This window comes from Maniola jurtina, chromosome 2 (genome assembly GCF_905333055.1).
Source record: "Maniola jurtina chromosome 2, ilManJurt1.1, whole genome shotgun sequence".
NCBI lineage: Eukaryota > Metazoa > Arthropoda > Insecta > Lepidoptera > Nymphalidae > Maniola > Maniola jurtina.
The window spans coordinates 739963-754300 of NC_060030.1; the positions used below are offsets into that span (position 1 = coordinate 739963).

General features: G+C 39.4%; 4 protein-coding genes across 6 annotated transcripts; 2 read left to right on the forward strand and 2 right to left on the reverse strand.

Moving 5' to 3' along the window:
- Nucleotides 1-205: 205 nt before the first annotated feature.
- Nucleotides 206-7892, forward strand: LOC123871806 (sulfite oxidase). 3 transcript variants are annotated; one of them, XM_045915781.1, is made up of 12 exons: nucleotides 658-826; nucleotides 954-1114; nucleotides 1680-1785; nucleotides 2470-2648; nucleotides 2932-3014; nucleotides 3175-3245; nucleotides 3668-3860; nucleotides 4464-4595; nucleotides 5315-5507; nucleotides 5850-6050; nucleotides 6696-6859; nucleotides 7539-7892. In XM_045915781.1, exons 1-12 carry the CDS (start codon nucleotides 783-785, stop codon nucleotides 7665-7667), a joined length of 1656 nt encoding a protein of 551 aa, XP_045771737.1. In that variant the 5' UTR covers nucleotides 658-782; the 3' UTR covers nucleotides 7668-7892. The 3 variants fall into 3 exon arrangements, with proteins under 3 accessions (XP_045771746.1, XP_045771737.1, XP_045771727.1); XM_045915790.1 differs by lacking the exons at nucleotides 658-826; nucleotides 3175-3245 and adding an exon at nucleotides 206-484 and having other exon boundaries at nucleotides 2932-3085; XM_045915771.1 differs by lacking the exon at nucleotides 3175-3245 and having other exon boundaries at nucleotides 2932-3085.
- A 700-nt stretch (nucleotides 7893-8592) lies between these two features.
- LOC123870598 (gamma-butyrobetaine dioxygenase-like) lies at nucleotides 8593-10996 on the forward strand. The gene has a single exon (XM_045913964.1). The coding sequence runs from the start codon at nucleotides 8742-8744 to the stop codon at nucleotides 10002-10004; it is 1263 nt and encodes a 420-aa protein (XP_045769920.1). The 5' UTR covers nucleotides 8593-8741; the 3' UTR covers nucleotides 10005-10996.
- A 113-nt stretch (nucleotides 10997-11109) lies between these two features.
- LOC123870606 (mitotic spindle assembly checkpoint protein MAD2B-like) lies at nucleotides 11110-11918 on the reverse strand. The gene has a single exon (XM_045913974.1). It carries the CDS (start codon nucleotides 11738-11740, stop codon nucleotides 11135-11137), a length of 606 nt encoding a protein of 201 aa, XP_045769930.1. The 5' UTR covers nucleotides 11741-11918; the 3' UTR covers nucleotides 11110-11134.
- Nucleotides 11919-12409: 491 nt separating this feature from the next.
- On the reverse strand, nucleotides 12410-13956 carry LOC123870621. Its single transcript, XM_045913975.1, has 3 exons — nucleotides 13774-13956; nucleotides 13230-13316; nucleotides 12410-12520 (listed from the first exon to the last, which is right to left on the reverse strand). Exons 1-3 carry the CDS (start codon nucleotides 13951-13953, stop codon nucleotides 12494-12496), a joined length of 294 nt encoding a protein of 97 aa, XP_045769931.1. The 5' UTR covers nucleotides 13954-13956; the 3' UTR covers nucleotides 12410-12493.
- Between the last annotated feature and the right edge of the window lie 382 nt (nucleotides 13957-14338).

The window sequence follows — 14338 nt, forward strand, 5'->3', positions numbered from 1 at the left end:
CCGCGCGTATGTCGGCGGGCGCCGGCGCAGACGGAGTCCATACTTGTATAGATTCAATAACTTGAAAATAACTACAAACTTGACATTGGCTAATCAGAGTAAAGCCAGATTTAAAGAAAAAAAAAAAAGATTTTTGAACACACATCGACTTTGTCAACTTCATAATGACGAAACGTCAATGTAATGTCATCAGTCATACGTCAACGTCAACAGCTGTTAATGGTGTCAAATTTCAAAACAAACAAAACGAAATTGAAAAAAATAGGACAAATAGTCGGTATTTAATCGATTAAAGTGATCTAATTGTGATGTATTTGTTGGTTTGTTACCACAACGTCACTTCTTTATAAACAAGAGATAAGATAAAGCGGAGTACAAGGTCGATTTTAGTATGGTTCTGTTGCTAATTTGATTAACATCCTCTGAGGAAAGTTTACTACATTAGGAGGCTCGACGATATGTCGCTAAAAACCGGTTTATTAAAGTAAGTTGTTATTATTTTGTTCATACTGGTTCATACTTTATCAGTAGAGTATCGTAGGAGAATTTGTTTTCCGAACCGGCGGTGGTAGAGTCTTGACTCTTGACGTACCTACCTACCGTATTTTTTGTAATAAATGCGAAAATGTTCATCCGTTTTTTTTTTCACGGCGCATCTCTGTATCCAACCTAGGAAAATAAAAATTTCTACAATAGGTACTTAACCTATCTATTTTGAAAACTAATCTACACTGGTGAAATTGCTGTTAAAAGTTAACCACTAAAGTAGTTATTAGTGAAGTATGTACATGAAAAATTATGAAATTCCATCAACTGGTTTTAATAAGTAAGTACTCTCATAGAAAGAATGGTTAAGATATAATACCTTCAAATAATGCGACTTGTTTATTATAGATCGAACTTCAGAGAAGTTCTTTTGATAACATTTAGTAAAATGACCTACTTGATTTCAGATCTTTATTAAGGCAAAGTAAAGTTCCTAACTATGCACCAATAGTATTGCAGTACCATGGGTACTATAAACATGAGCACAGAGATAAAGAGAAGTGGAAGATCAATAGAAATGCAGCATTTGCTCTGGTGGGAACTGTTCTTTCAGGATCTGCAGTAAATGGTAAGGAAATATTGGTACTGATTCTGATATCTACTAAATTTTAGAGTACCTATTCACTTCTTTTTCTTACCAGTGTAATAAGAAAAGGACAGACAAACTTAATTAATAATTAATTTAATTTAGAACTGTAAAACCTTGCGACTTTAGGTATAGCTTTAGGTTTAGGTTTAGTCTTAAGAATGTGGTTTTTGTAGAGTAGCACTGAGTATTTAATTTACAATTCATTTTCTGTCCTTTTTTAGCAATATTAAAAAGAAAAAAGATGCTGATACTCTAAAAGTTTAGAGAAAGACATCAGAATTGACATCAATATTTTATTTTTAGTTTTTACAGTAAGCATTCATGTTTTGCTTGACTGAACTTTTTAGATAATATGTACTTACTCCACACTAATGCTAGCTTTTAACTGCCAATCTATTGAGTCAATTTTGATGAAATTTAGTATATTTTAATAAAGCATTTTTCTTTTCTATTAAGACATTTTAACAAGTTTTAAAGCATTACATACAAAAACACATAAGGTTTTAACAACTGTAATAAAGGTTATTATGTATTTAACTTCCAGTAAAACAGAAAGAAAGCAAAGATGCCAAAGAAGTCTTTGAAGCAGGAGCAAAAAGACAAGATTTGCCAACCTTCACTGCTGAGGAAGTGAGCAAACATGATAATAAGTGAGATTACATTTATTTTGTAACTAGCTGATACCCGCGACTTCGTTCGCGTGGATGTAGGTTTTTTAAAATTCCCGTGAGAACTCTTTGATTTTCCGGGATAAAAAGTAGCCTATGTGCTAATCCAGGGTATAACCTATCTCCATTCTAAATTTCAGCCCAATCCGTCCAGTAGTTTTTCCGTGAAGGAGTAACAAACATACACACACACACACACACACACACACACACACACACATACAAACTTTCTCCTTTATAATATTAGTGTGAAGTGTGATGTGATTCTAATATTATTATATCCAAACTAACTACTCGATAGCATGTATCCTGAAGTAGGACATAGCCTACTTTTTTTTTCTTAAGTTATCACGAAATTTTTAAAAACCTGACTCCATGGTGGGGTCCTTATTGTCTGGTGGGAGGCTTCGGCTGTGACTAGTTACCAGCCTACCGGCAAAGCCATGCCACCAAAAGCGATTGCGTTCCGGTACGAAGCCGTGTAGAAACCAAAGGGCTGTGGGTTTAATAAAAACTGCCTTACCCAGGTTAGCTTGATTGCATCTTAGACTGCATCATCACTTACCACCAGGTGCGATTGCAGTTAAGGGCGAATTTGTATCTGACTAAAAAAAAATGCGGATATAGTTGTGGACATCAGCTAATATCACAATATTTCGATTCCAGGAAAAGTTTCTGGGTGACGTACAAGCACGGCGTGTATGACGTGACGTCATTCCTGCCCTCGCACCCCGGCGGCGAGCAGATCTACAACGCGGCGGGGCTGAGCATAGAACCCTTCTGGAATGTGTACGGCATGCACAAGACCGACGAGGTGTACCGATTGCTCGAGAGTTATAGGATAGGTAAGAATTGGAATGGATACCAGCGTTATAAGATATTGATGTCAGTGTAACAGACAAGATTGTTTTTAATTTATAAACTATTGCTTGGCTGTAACAGACCTGGTAGTAAGTGATGATGCAGCCTAAAATGCATCGCGCTTGCCTAGGAAGATGCCTATTCACTCTCAAAAAAAAAAAAGTGCGAAATTTGCAGGTCAAGGCCCTCAGCAGGTCTGCCCATCAGGTTGGTGAGCGGCCTCTCGATCCTTAGTGATGTAATTTAACCAAAAAAAAACTTGTTAAGGTAACCTCCACGACGATGACGTAGTGGACCACAGCAACGACGAGCTGTGGGCCAAAGAGCCGTACCGCGACAAGCGGCTGCTGGTGAAGACGGCCAAGCCCTTCAACGCGGAAATACCACCCAAGCTGCAGGTGCAGCACTTTGACACGCCCAAGTGAGTCATTACTGATAGATAGATACGTAGTGGACCACAGCAACGACGAGCTGTGGGCCAAAGAGCCGTACCGCGACAAGCGGCTGCTGGTGAAGACGGCCAAGCCCTTCAACGCGGAAATACCGCCCAAGCTGCAGGTGCAGCACTTTGACACGCCCAAGTGAGTCCTTACTGATAGATAGATACGTAGTGGACCACAGCAACGACGAGCTGTGAGCCAAAGACCGTATATAACATGGTGCGTTGGCAATAACCAATAGCGGACGGACGCGCACTATGATTGGACAAAATATTTTTCTTGGTGATATCAGATTTATATCAAAAGAAAGATTTCTGCGCAAGTCCATCGGCATGACTTATAAAATATACTGGTACTACTGTATGTACCCAAAATACGTAACGTTGGCCATCCACGATCAAGTTTACCGTCAAGTTAACCATAGTCTAGTCAACCATACCGTTAAGTTTACTGGACACCGCTTGAAGTCCGCTGGAAACTTAATTGTAAACTTGATCGTGGATGACCAACGTAAGAAGCTTCACTTCTGTCAGATGACACCTCATGGCATGTTTTGTTAACAGCGAGCTGTTCTACGTGCGCCAACATATGCCAGTACCAGACTTGGATGCCAAAACGCACAAGTTAAAAGTTGTACTGGTAGGCAAAACCACCACAGTGAGAGAGTTCAGTCTGGACGAACTACACAAGTTCCGCCCCGCGACTCTCAACGCGGCCCTGATGTGTGCGGGCAACAGACGCAGTGAAATGAACAAGGTCAGTAAGTCACTATACAGCAGGACGATTAATTATTTGAGTAGGATTACAGTGCCAACTGGTAACTAGGAACTTTAGATTTTAAAAACATCAAAAATTGTGACTTGACTTTTCAATGTAATAAATAATTCAATGGCATAAAAATTATAAAAAAAAAAACAATCACCTGTAAAAAGTATTTTTAAATTTTAAAATATAAAATAAAAGCAATTTTTGTTTATACATTCCACAAAAGGAATAAAACCATTAGATATTTTTAATGTCAAGTCGTAGTCAAAACGCAACGTAAGCGTCATTATTTGTAATATTATGTTGATTGTGTTTACATTATGTGTTGGTTCAACAAGTAAATTTCATTCTATTCTATTCTAAAACTTCGTTTGCGTGATTCTGGCTTCATAGCGAGTCATTTAAGGAATTTATGGCGCCATCTAGTTTGTAGTTGTGAGTTTCTAGTTCGCAAGATTTTCCTGGTACGTGATAGCTGTATGATCCTTTTCGTATGAGTGCGAGTAGCGTCATCTAATGTCAGACAACCCTACGATTAATGGCTTGCAATCGACGGGGGCTTTTGACTGTATCGTAATTGTTCTCTCAAACCAGGTGAAGCCAGTGAAAGGGCTGAGCTGGACCACTGGAGCCATCAGCAACGCGCAGTGGAGCGGAGTCTACTTGCGCGATGTGCTGATACACTGCGGGCTCGATGTGAACGATGTCGCGGGGAAGCATGTCGTTGTAAGTCTATTGTGAACCAGGTGAGGCCAGTGAAAGAGCTGAGCTGGAGCACTGGAGCCATGAAGCAAACTGCAATTTTGTGGTTTGCTTGCAATCGAAATGCAGAACGTCTGTCTTGACCCTTAAGATTATGAGCACATAGCACATATTGTGAAGTGACGAATTACTTAGGTACTTACTACGTTCAGAAATGCGAGATTTCATCATCATCATCATCATCATCAGCCTGTGGAAGTCCACTGCTGGACATAGGCCCTCCCTAAAGAGCGCCACCACACCCGGTCCTCAGCCTTCCTCATCCAGCCACTTCCCGCCAGCCGCTTAATATCATCGGTCCATCGTGCTGGAGGGCGTCCCACACTACGTTTGCTTAAACGCGGTCTCCACTCAAGGACTTTCCGGCTCCAACGGCCATCAACGGCAATGCGAGATTTAAAAAAAATATATGAAAAAATGCACTGGTTCATACGGCGCGGACAATTATTTTAAGTTTACAGATTTGACCATTATCTAAGAATTCTTGATGACCCTATAAATCCTGAAAAATTAGGAGACACGAAAAAACCAGTCGTGTCTTAGCCTACATATCCATTTTCTCCGTGCTTGCAGTGATATTCCGCTACTTTTTCTGATCTATAAGTAATGGAAAAAATGTCCAAAAGCTTGATAGTCTTTTCTGTTTGTCTGTTTGAAGAGATTGTATTCCGTTTCTTGTCCAGTTCACGGGTTCGGACATAGACGCGACGGGCGTGAACTTCTCGACGTCTATACCGCTACATATGGCAGTGGACCCCAACTCGCAGATACTGCTGGCTACTAGCATGAATGGGGCTCCATTGCCCCCTGATCACGGATACCCTCTAAGGGTGGTGGTGCCTGGAGCGCCGGCTGTTCGAAGCGTTAAATGGTTACGTATGTATGGTTTTTTTACGTCGGTCGTACACAATATCATGAAACTTGAAAATGTTAGCATTGCTCTCTCATGTCACGTTATGCCCTGCTCTCATTTATACGTGCCTTTTGTCATATACGTTTAAACAGTTGGACTAGCACACAGAGACACGCTTGTGAATTCATAGTATTATTTTTAATTCAAAAGTTGTAATTATCTGCTGAGCGTGTGTATGCTGTAAATGGATAGGTAATTTAAAATGTATGCACTATATATTGTTACATATTTATGGTCCTTCGAACCGGTTTATTACCAAATTCCGTACATATCCTCAAAATAGCTGTATAACTATTCCCCCGCAGAATCAATCACGATATCGACAGAGGAGAGTCCATCGCACTGGCACCAGAGGGACTACCGGTCCTTCAACGCGTCCACGACGTGGGAGACCGCTGACTTTCCTTCCGCCCCGCCAGTCTACAGTCTACCAGTCACTTCCGCGATCTGCGACCCGGTAGACGGCGACACTGTCACACCCCGCAAAGGACAGGTCGAAGTTAAAGGTACGTCCTGAATTCTGATTGAGAGAGCTGACTAAGAGGTCTAAATAGAGACTCGTGTCTTCAAAATGTGAACAATCTTAAACTGAGATCTATAGAGCCCACTTTGACTTTATTCAGACTTAAGACACTGTTAAAACGAGACAGCGTTATACCGCTGGCATAAATCTGTCTCGTTTTAAATGAAAATTTTAGACAAAGTGCGCTCTATAGATTTCAATCTTAAAGACAGTCCTTCGGCACCTCCAGTCTGATGCAGTAGTAAAAAGGGTCAATCACCTATGACCAAATACCTAGCGAAGATTTACCGAGCCTATGTCCATGTCTGCTTGCACTTGACGTTCTGATTCGTGCCTTAGGCGTCAGCTACAATTTCAGCAGACGTGTGCCTGATTGTAGGAGGCATAGATGAAGGATTGTGTCAGTTCGCATCATTTCTGGCCTATCCGTTAAATCTTTGACGAAATTCCAGGCAGAGATAACTTGCATCTCGAGACATAGACGCTACTTTCTATCCAGGAAAATCAAAGAGCTATAAACGGGATTTTTAAACCTAACTCACACGAATTCGTGGGTATCATCTGTCTGGTTGAAAAATGAACGCAAAAGTTTAAGTTTTCTTTTTCAAAAGTAATAATCAATTGGTAGGTTACGCATACTCGGGTGGCGGCGCTAAGATACTGCGCGTGGACGTGAGCGCGGACCGCGGGCGCACGTGGCGCGAGGCGCGACTGCAGAGCGACGGCGCCGCGCCGCGCACGCACTACGCGTGGACCCTGTGGAGTATATCGCTACCCGTCGACGCTAAACAGGTAGATTATATCTAAACCAACAAAGTCCAAACTAACAAAGGGAAATCTAGCTAGTTTTCTAGTTTTACCTAGAAGTTTGAGATCTTATTCCCCCTTTTAGCTCAATGTGTCAACTGTAATGTCAAAAGTACAATTTTAGTCCGTAATTTAAAGATTTTTTGACATGACAGTTGACACGTCGAGCTAAAATGGATATTGAGATCTCTGTAACCAAACATAGTAGACTATTCTTGCAACTTTGCAATGATGTAGGTTGGGGGCTCTGGGATCTTCGACCCAGTTGGGAGTTTTACTTCAACGCGCCTAAAGTTCATCACCATTAACAACCAATAGACGTCTACTGCTACACATAGATCTCTTGTAGGGACTTCCAGTCTACACGCCACGGACTCCCTGTGATTCGTCTGATGTCGTACGTCCACCTAGAGGCGGGGGTCTTTTAACGTTGAGGTCACATTCCAGCGCTCTGGGTCTTGGGACCCCAACGTCTATCAGTTTTTCGAACTATGTGCCCTGCCCATTGCCACTTCAGTTTCGCCACCCGTTGAGCTATGTCGGTCACTCCGGTTCTCCCACGGATCCTCATTTCTGATTTGATCCCATCATAGCTCTCTCCATCGCTCGCGAATGATCTAAGAAAGCCTAAAGTTTACACTTCTTATGACTTCTTTTTGTGTAGATGGAAATATGGGTGAAGGCTACAGACAGCAACTTCAACACTCAGCCGGAGAACTTTGACGACATCTGGAACATTCGCGGCATCCTCAGCAACGCGTACCATAAGATCAAAGTTAATATTAAACCATAACTTGCAACATGGATTGTTAGACAGACTGTAGACGTTGGTACGTTGAGGCTTTAAAGCAGGACGATTTTTTTTTTTAATAATGGTTTTTATAGAAAAACATGAAATGTTGATAGTATAAAAGTGTGTATAAGAAATTATCTGATTATTAAGAAAAATAGACGCTATTTAGCGATTAAATCGCATCTTTATAATATTTTTTTTTTGAAATATAAAATAATATTTTTAAACCCCTAAACTGTAGTTTTATTTAATCACAAAACCTGGGTGTTGCGTTGTACTAGGTTCTAGCAAACGTATTTAGCTATACGTACTGGGTTCATAATCATCGTCATGATCAACCCATCGCCGGCACACTACCGAGCACGGGTCTTCTTTCAGAATGAGAAGAGTTTAGAATAGAATAGAACAGAATGTATTTTTATGTAGGTAAACTTTTACAAGTGCTTTTGAATCGTCAAAATAATTTACCACTTTAGGCCGTAGGTAGTCCATCCCGCTAGCCCACTGGTTTCCTCACGATGTTTGATAGGTACCTCTTACTTATTAAATTGCTAATAAGGCACATAACTCCGAAAACTTAGAGGTGCGTTCCCGAGGTCAAATCCCTGTCTTCCCGAATAGGAGGCCGACTTCTTAACCACTAGGCTATCACTGCTTTTTATATTATACTCTGTTACGAACATTATAATATACTTAGCAGGAACATTCACAAATAGACATATTAAACAAATTCCTTTTCAAAACATTATTATAGCTACGCGACAGGTTGAAATGGCAATCGGGGAGGGAACGCTCTGCACCGGCCACCCCACCGCCAACCCCATACGGGCAAGCGTGGGTGACGTATGGGTGTGCGGTGCGTTCCCCCCGCCTCACTCCCCGATCGCTATCTCAACCTGTCGCAGACTATACCTACCTGATCATAAAAACTTACTTATCTATCATTATACATATTTACAATGCATATTGTATGTACGTGCCTACCTAATTAGCGGTCTGATTATAATTTATCTGCCAGTGTGAGCAAACTTTATCTCAATTGAACTTAGGTACTTGTGCCATTCAAAGTTCAGCATGCTCCAAAACATCTTGTTACGGAGGTTAAGTGCTACGAACAGACTAAAAGTACACTTGGATTTATTTGGGGACTTTAAACACAATAAATTTCATATAAACAGTGTTTTTAACAAATCGAATAAAGACGATTTTGTGGAGATAAAATTTCAAGGGAAATCATTAAGATTTCCAAATGTGTGGCTCAGAGATAACTGCCAGTGTGAACAGTGTTTCCACCAATCTGCTAAAAGTCGAATCCTTGACTTGAGCAAATTCAATGTTGATGTCCAGCTCAAAACCGTAGTTCAGGACGAAACAACCGTCCAAATCACTTGGGACGACAACCATTCATCAAAATACGGACTGCACTGGTTAAAATTCAGAAGTTTCACTCCTGAGGACCAACTGAAGTACACCAATACCCTATACCAACCTGTGAAAAAACTTTGGCACGGTGAGGACTTCCAAAAAATTTGTTCAAAGCACGATTACAATAAAATAGTTAACTGTGATGATGCACTTCATAATTGGCTACAGGATCTTGCCACATACGGTGTAGTTCTGATACAGAACACACCACATTCTAACATTGCTTTGGATGGAATCATAGAAAGAGTTGGTTTTATCAAAAGGACTCATTACGGGGTAAAGTTTGTCGTAGAAAACGTGGCTAATACCAGCAACGTCGCCTATCTATCCAGCAACTTGCAAATGCACGTTGATCTGCCATACTACGAGTACTGCCCGGGAGTCAACATGCTACACTGCTTAGTGCAAACCGTGAGTGAAGGAGGAGAGAATCTTCTAGCAGACTGTCACTACACATCATGTTACATGAAGGAGCATCATCCAGAAGAATACAAACTCTTAACAGAGACCGATGTCGAATGGAGTGATGTGGGTGTCGAACACGGTAACGAATTCTTCAAGTTATACAGATCGCCCGTTATATGCTTGGATAGACATGGTGCAGTTAAAAGGATAAACTTTTCGGTGCCGCAGCGAGGCAGCCATTTTCCTGGCTCCATTGAAACTGTTAAGCCGTGGTACGAAGCTCACGGGCTATTTTACGAGCTAAATCAAAAGTTCGCTGCCAAGTTCAAGACGAAAGCAGGAGATATTCTTGTGTTTGATAACATCAGATTGTTACACGGGAGAAATGCGTACGAAGATAAATCTGGTAATGTTAGGAAGCTTCTGGGAGCATACGTGGATTGGGATGAAATATATTCCAGACTTAGATGCTTAAAAGCAAAACTTTACCCTGTGGAAGGAATATAAATATCTATGATATACAAATTATGATTTACATTAAGTTGAAGAAGGCTCTTCCCAGGTATGGGGGGGGGGGGGGCGTATGTATTAGCCACCTGACAATTTAAAAAAAATCATTGCTATTGAACTTAAAACATGTATTTTTCTAAAATTACCTTTTCTTATCGAAAACAAATGTATTTTTTTTATTTCTATTTTTTTTTAATTAGCTTCATAGCTAAACAAAACAAGTACCTTATCTTTGACTTTTACTTTTAATCTTAGTTTTTAATACTGTTAAGTTAGTTCTATATTATTGTAACTAACACTAATATCACATCATAGACCTATAAATACTCTATCACATCTGAATCATAACTCTACTTAAATTACAAGCATTATAAATTATATTTTACAGCAGGTAGAAGATGCCTGCTAGAAAAGATTACATATTAAGATATTATAGAACTTAGAAAGAGACAACTGTCAGCATAGAGCATTGTCTCTGTTACTCATAGGATATGGTCATACCTATGCGATGTTTTGTCTCGGACTTGTCAATCTGAACAACGAAGACAACACTCTATAAAGTGGACTGGCAGCCTTCATCGCCAGCACAAAGCAAGTGTGTATTACAATACTCAAACATAAAAATTATTACTCATAACAGTGAACAAAAAGCGTAGAAACCACATTTTTAATTTGAAAATAGGGGCCACATTTGGGCCACATACGAAAAAAATTAAAACAGTAGGTCAATTCTGGTAAACCTGCATTAATCATTGCTGTTCATTTTGGTTTAACAAACATAATTATTATTTGACAAGTTTATTCCAGGATTAATAAGCAAAAGATAGATAATACAGCAAACCTAACTTAAACACATTAACTTGTTAGTAGGTACAAGTGGAACTAAAAGTAATATCACAATCAGCTTTACTGGGTTTAGATTTTTAACTTACTATAGTATAGTGAGTGCAAAACAAGAGTTCAATCTGTCCACGAGGCATAATATGATTGCACATTATACAAAAACATCTGACGGGCTAAGATATTTAATGGTTAGTGTTGACCTGTACAAACTAATCATGTTACAACTTTAGATTAGACTACTTGGTATGCATGCACTATATGGTAAAAAATATCTATTATTTGAACTAAGAACAGAATGTCCATGGTTTTGGAAGTTCTATATAAGTGTCTATACTGTAGTTTCTGATTGTGACTCTTCGTAACGGCACTATGGCGTCCATTTCATCAACCTCACTCTCTGCTTCCACGAGGGGGAAGTCTTCAAGCTCAGGCATACTTGCTAGCTCTACTTCGAGCGATTCATTCGTGAGCAGAGAGATCGCAAAGCTGCGGTCTGCGGGCAAGCCTTGGAACCTGTGACTCACCGTCAAAAGTTGCAAGCAAAACGCACGCAAGTTCTGTTCACATCTCACCAAATACGCGTCCGCCGCGTCGTCCTGAACAGCCACGCGTTCAAAATCAAAAGCAAACTTAAGTGCAGGCTTCAAATGCTCATCGGTAATAGCAAATTCCACGCGATACAATTCATCAGTCCTAAGAGCCCTCTCTATACTTTTCAAGCATCTATCCACGTATTTGTTCACATCAGGGTGCGAACACCGGTACACCACTATGCCGTACTTTTTACGCGTTGCGAAAATATTCCTCGGGTATATCGAAGCGTGATACAGTATATTGTGGAAAGCTACCGCCAAGAATTCCAGAGTGACGTCCACACAATACGCATCCATTTCGAGCTCAATGAAACACAAGGGTTGCAGAATGCAGTTATTTTATTTCACAGAAAATAAAAAAATACTTCCTTAACTGATTTCTGTGATTTTGATTTTCGAACTTCAAGTAAACTTTCCTGTGCCGCCACACCAGAACAACTTTTTCAAATTTTAAATGGACGCGGCCATAGATTAAGGAACGCGAAAGTCACAGAGTAGGTACCTACTCTGTAAATATAGGGCGACAAGACACCGACAGTCCATCGTCGACTGTCGACGTCGACAACTGTCAAGTGTCAATGTAACCCAGTGTTTCCACTTACGATTTTTCAGTTTACCTCAGTTTTCGTTTCGCTCTATTAATAGTACTCCCTTCCCCTGACAAATCGAAATACCTATTATATACCCTAATGGCCCCTGATTTTTTACGCTTTACACAAATACAAATTACAAAAATCAATCACGTGCATAAACTATTTTGAAAAGACCAGTGGTCTGCGTTTTTATCACGAAATTAAAACATTAGTTAGATATTTTATGTATTGATGGGGGATCTCCCAACCAAACTTCCAACACCCGGCTTTCCAGTGAGAGGTTAACATATTTAGAACCTTGCTTCTCTTTATAATGTAGATATGGTTGAAAACCCCACAGGAGTGAAGGCACTAGTCTATAAATAAAAACCCATTTAGTGCTTAAGCATATCTATATTTTGAACATAATCTAAACAATATCCTTATAAAATTACATATTTTAAAATTATATTGCAGCTTATTTATCTGGCAAAGCATCCAATCCCTGAAAAAGAAATGTTTGCATAAATGGAAAAGTAAGCAAACCATAAACATAGAATGGATGACATTATTTCTTGTAACAAATCATTTAATTATCTTGATCCAACAAGGTTGACCACAGTTCTGCCGAGCTCTAACTAAAAAGCTGTTAAGTGCAAAAATACCTATTTTTTTGCACTTAGCAGATTTTTAGTCAGAGTGGCAGAGTTAATGACTGGACAGGTAGTAGACTATGTAGTGGTGGTTTATATTTGCTCTTTTCTGTATTTGTGAGCTATTATTATGCCATCAGTCCTACTTATTACCACTAATATCCCAACTTAATATTATAAAGGCAAAAGTCCTTCAAGTGATTTGTCCTTCAATCATGTCACAATGGAGCAAGAGGTTGAGAAGATTTCTTGCATAGATAGTTAAAGACCTAGAGTGTAACTTAAATATTGTTTTTATCCTAGAAAGTCATGAGATTTTTCAAAACCTAATAATGAATCATATCATGCAGCTATAGATATGGATTCAAACATTTACTTACTAGTTAAGTGATGGATATAGTGCATATATTTTGAGAAATCACTCACCATATTTGCTCTATCCCATCAAAAGTATGATTTTAGTCCTTTTAATGGTGCACCATATTTTTGACATGGCAGTTGACACATAGAGCGCTGACAAATATGGCGTGTGAGTTCTTAAAATTTATGCATTATACTTACATTGACTTTATAAGGGTTGCCCGTCAACCTCATGTCACGCATGTAGTTGATGCGGTCCAGCCGAGAATGGAGGGAACGTCTATGGTGCTGGAATATAAAGGAATGAACTTTGTGACTTATATCTAACTACTTAAGTTTCTAATGAGTATGTGTGGTACTCTTAGTAAGGAAGGAATTATTCAGTTCAGAAGGAATTATTCAATTATTAACTTCAGTTAATTAGGTATTAACTGAAGTTTTTATCTTTGACTAGCTGCAAATAATGCACACTACGATACTGTTGGAATTCCTCAAAATTAATTAATAGTGCAATTTCTTATCCAAATTACAAATCTCTAGGTCCACCGGTTTTGTGCATTGTTAGAGACAGTCTGAGCTCATAAAATGAGATAGATAATATTTTATAGGTCCTAATTTAGAAGTAATAGATAGTTGCATACCTACTACAAAATAACAATAAAATTATATTTGAATTGAATCTATGGTGACCGCAGCTTTGCTCCATATCCTTGTTACCTAATACGTTTTTAGCAATACTACTCACGTTGCCTAGGGTTAGATTGTGAATGTGGTAAAGACCCAAGCCAGGCAGGCCCATGCCTGCCATGATGATGAAGAAAGTGGGTAATATCTCATACCACATATTTAATAAATTGAAAATGAAAAAATCACACCAAATTCTGCACCTAATTTTGTTGAATTGAAAATGACAGTGACATGACATCTGTCACCACAGAATAACAGCAAGAGCATTATTTTCGTTCAGAATTAAGTCACAGACGAATCAGTGCGACAAATAACAAAAGGCTGATTGTGAGGTGTGATCACAATGCATCTTTGATCTTCACTTCCTTCACTTCAATGCACACTGATAATGCACATCAGTGAACGCAACGTGACGTAGGTACCTATTGAGTGGTATGATTCCTGATTCATACACAGTCATACGATCGGATTGGGTATGGATTGGGCCAATGCAAAAAGTAGGTACACTGTGGGCCAATTTTATAGGTATCTCTGTCACAAAACTCAAAACGGACAAAATATAATAGTCTGTGGACAAAAAAATAAAAAACAAAGAGTATGATCAAAAGGTACCAGGCCCGTGA

Excerpts from the sequence above, each read along its gene's own strand:
- LOC123870598 (XM_045913964.1), top strand. The coding sequence starts at position 8,742 with ATGCTCCAAAACATCTTGTTACGGAGGTTAAGTGCTACGAACAGACTA.
- LOC123871806 (XM_045915771.1), top strand. The coding sequence starts at position 783 with ATGTACATGAAAAATTATGAAATTCCATCAACTGGTTTTAATAA. Across the intron at positions 1,786-2,469 it reads GTGAGCAAACATGATAATAA|GAAAAGTTTCTGGGTGACGT; the intron begins GTGAGATTACAT and ends TTTCGATTCCAG. Across the intron at positions 3,086-3,667 it reads CAGCACTTTGACACGCCCAA|CGAGCTGTTCTACGTGCGCC; the intron begins GTGAGTCATTAC and ends TTTTGTTAACAG.
- LOC123870621 (XM_045913975.1), bottom strand. The coding sequence starts at position 13,953 with ATGTCATGTCACTGTCATTTTCAATTCAACAAAATTAGGTGCAGAATT. Across the intron at positions 13,317-13,773 it reads ACAATCTAACCCTAGGCAAC|CACCATAGACGTTCCCTCCA; the intron begins GTGAGTAGTATT and ends TTTATATTCCAG. Across the intron at positions 12,521-13,229 it reads GCAACCCTTATAAAGTCAAT|GGATTGGATGCTTTGCCAGA; the intron begins GTAAGTATAATG and ends TTTCTTTTTCAG.
- LOC123870606 (XM_045913974.1), bottom strand. The coding sequence starts at position 11,740 with ATGGATGCGTATTGTGTGGACGTCACTCTGGAATTCTTGGCGGTAGCT.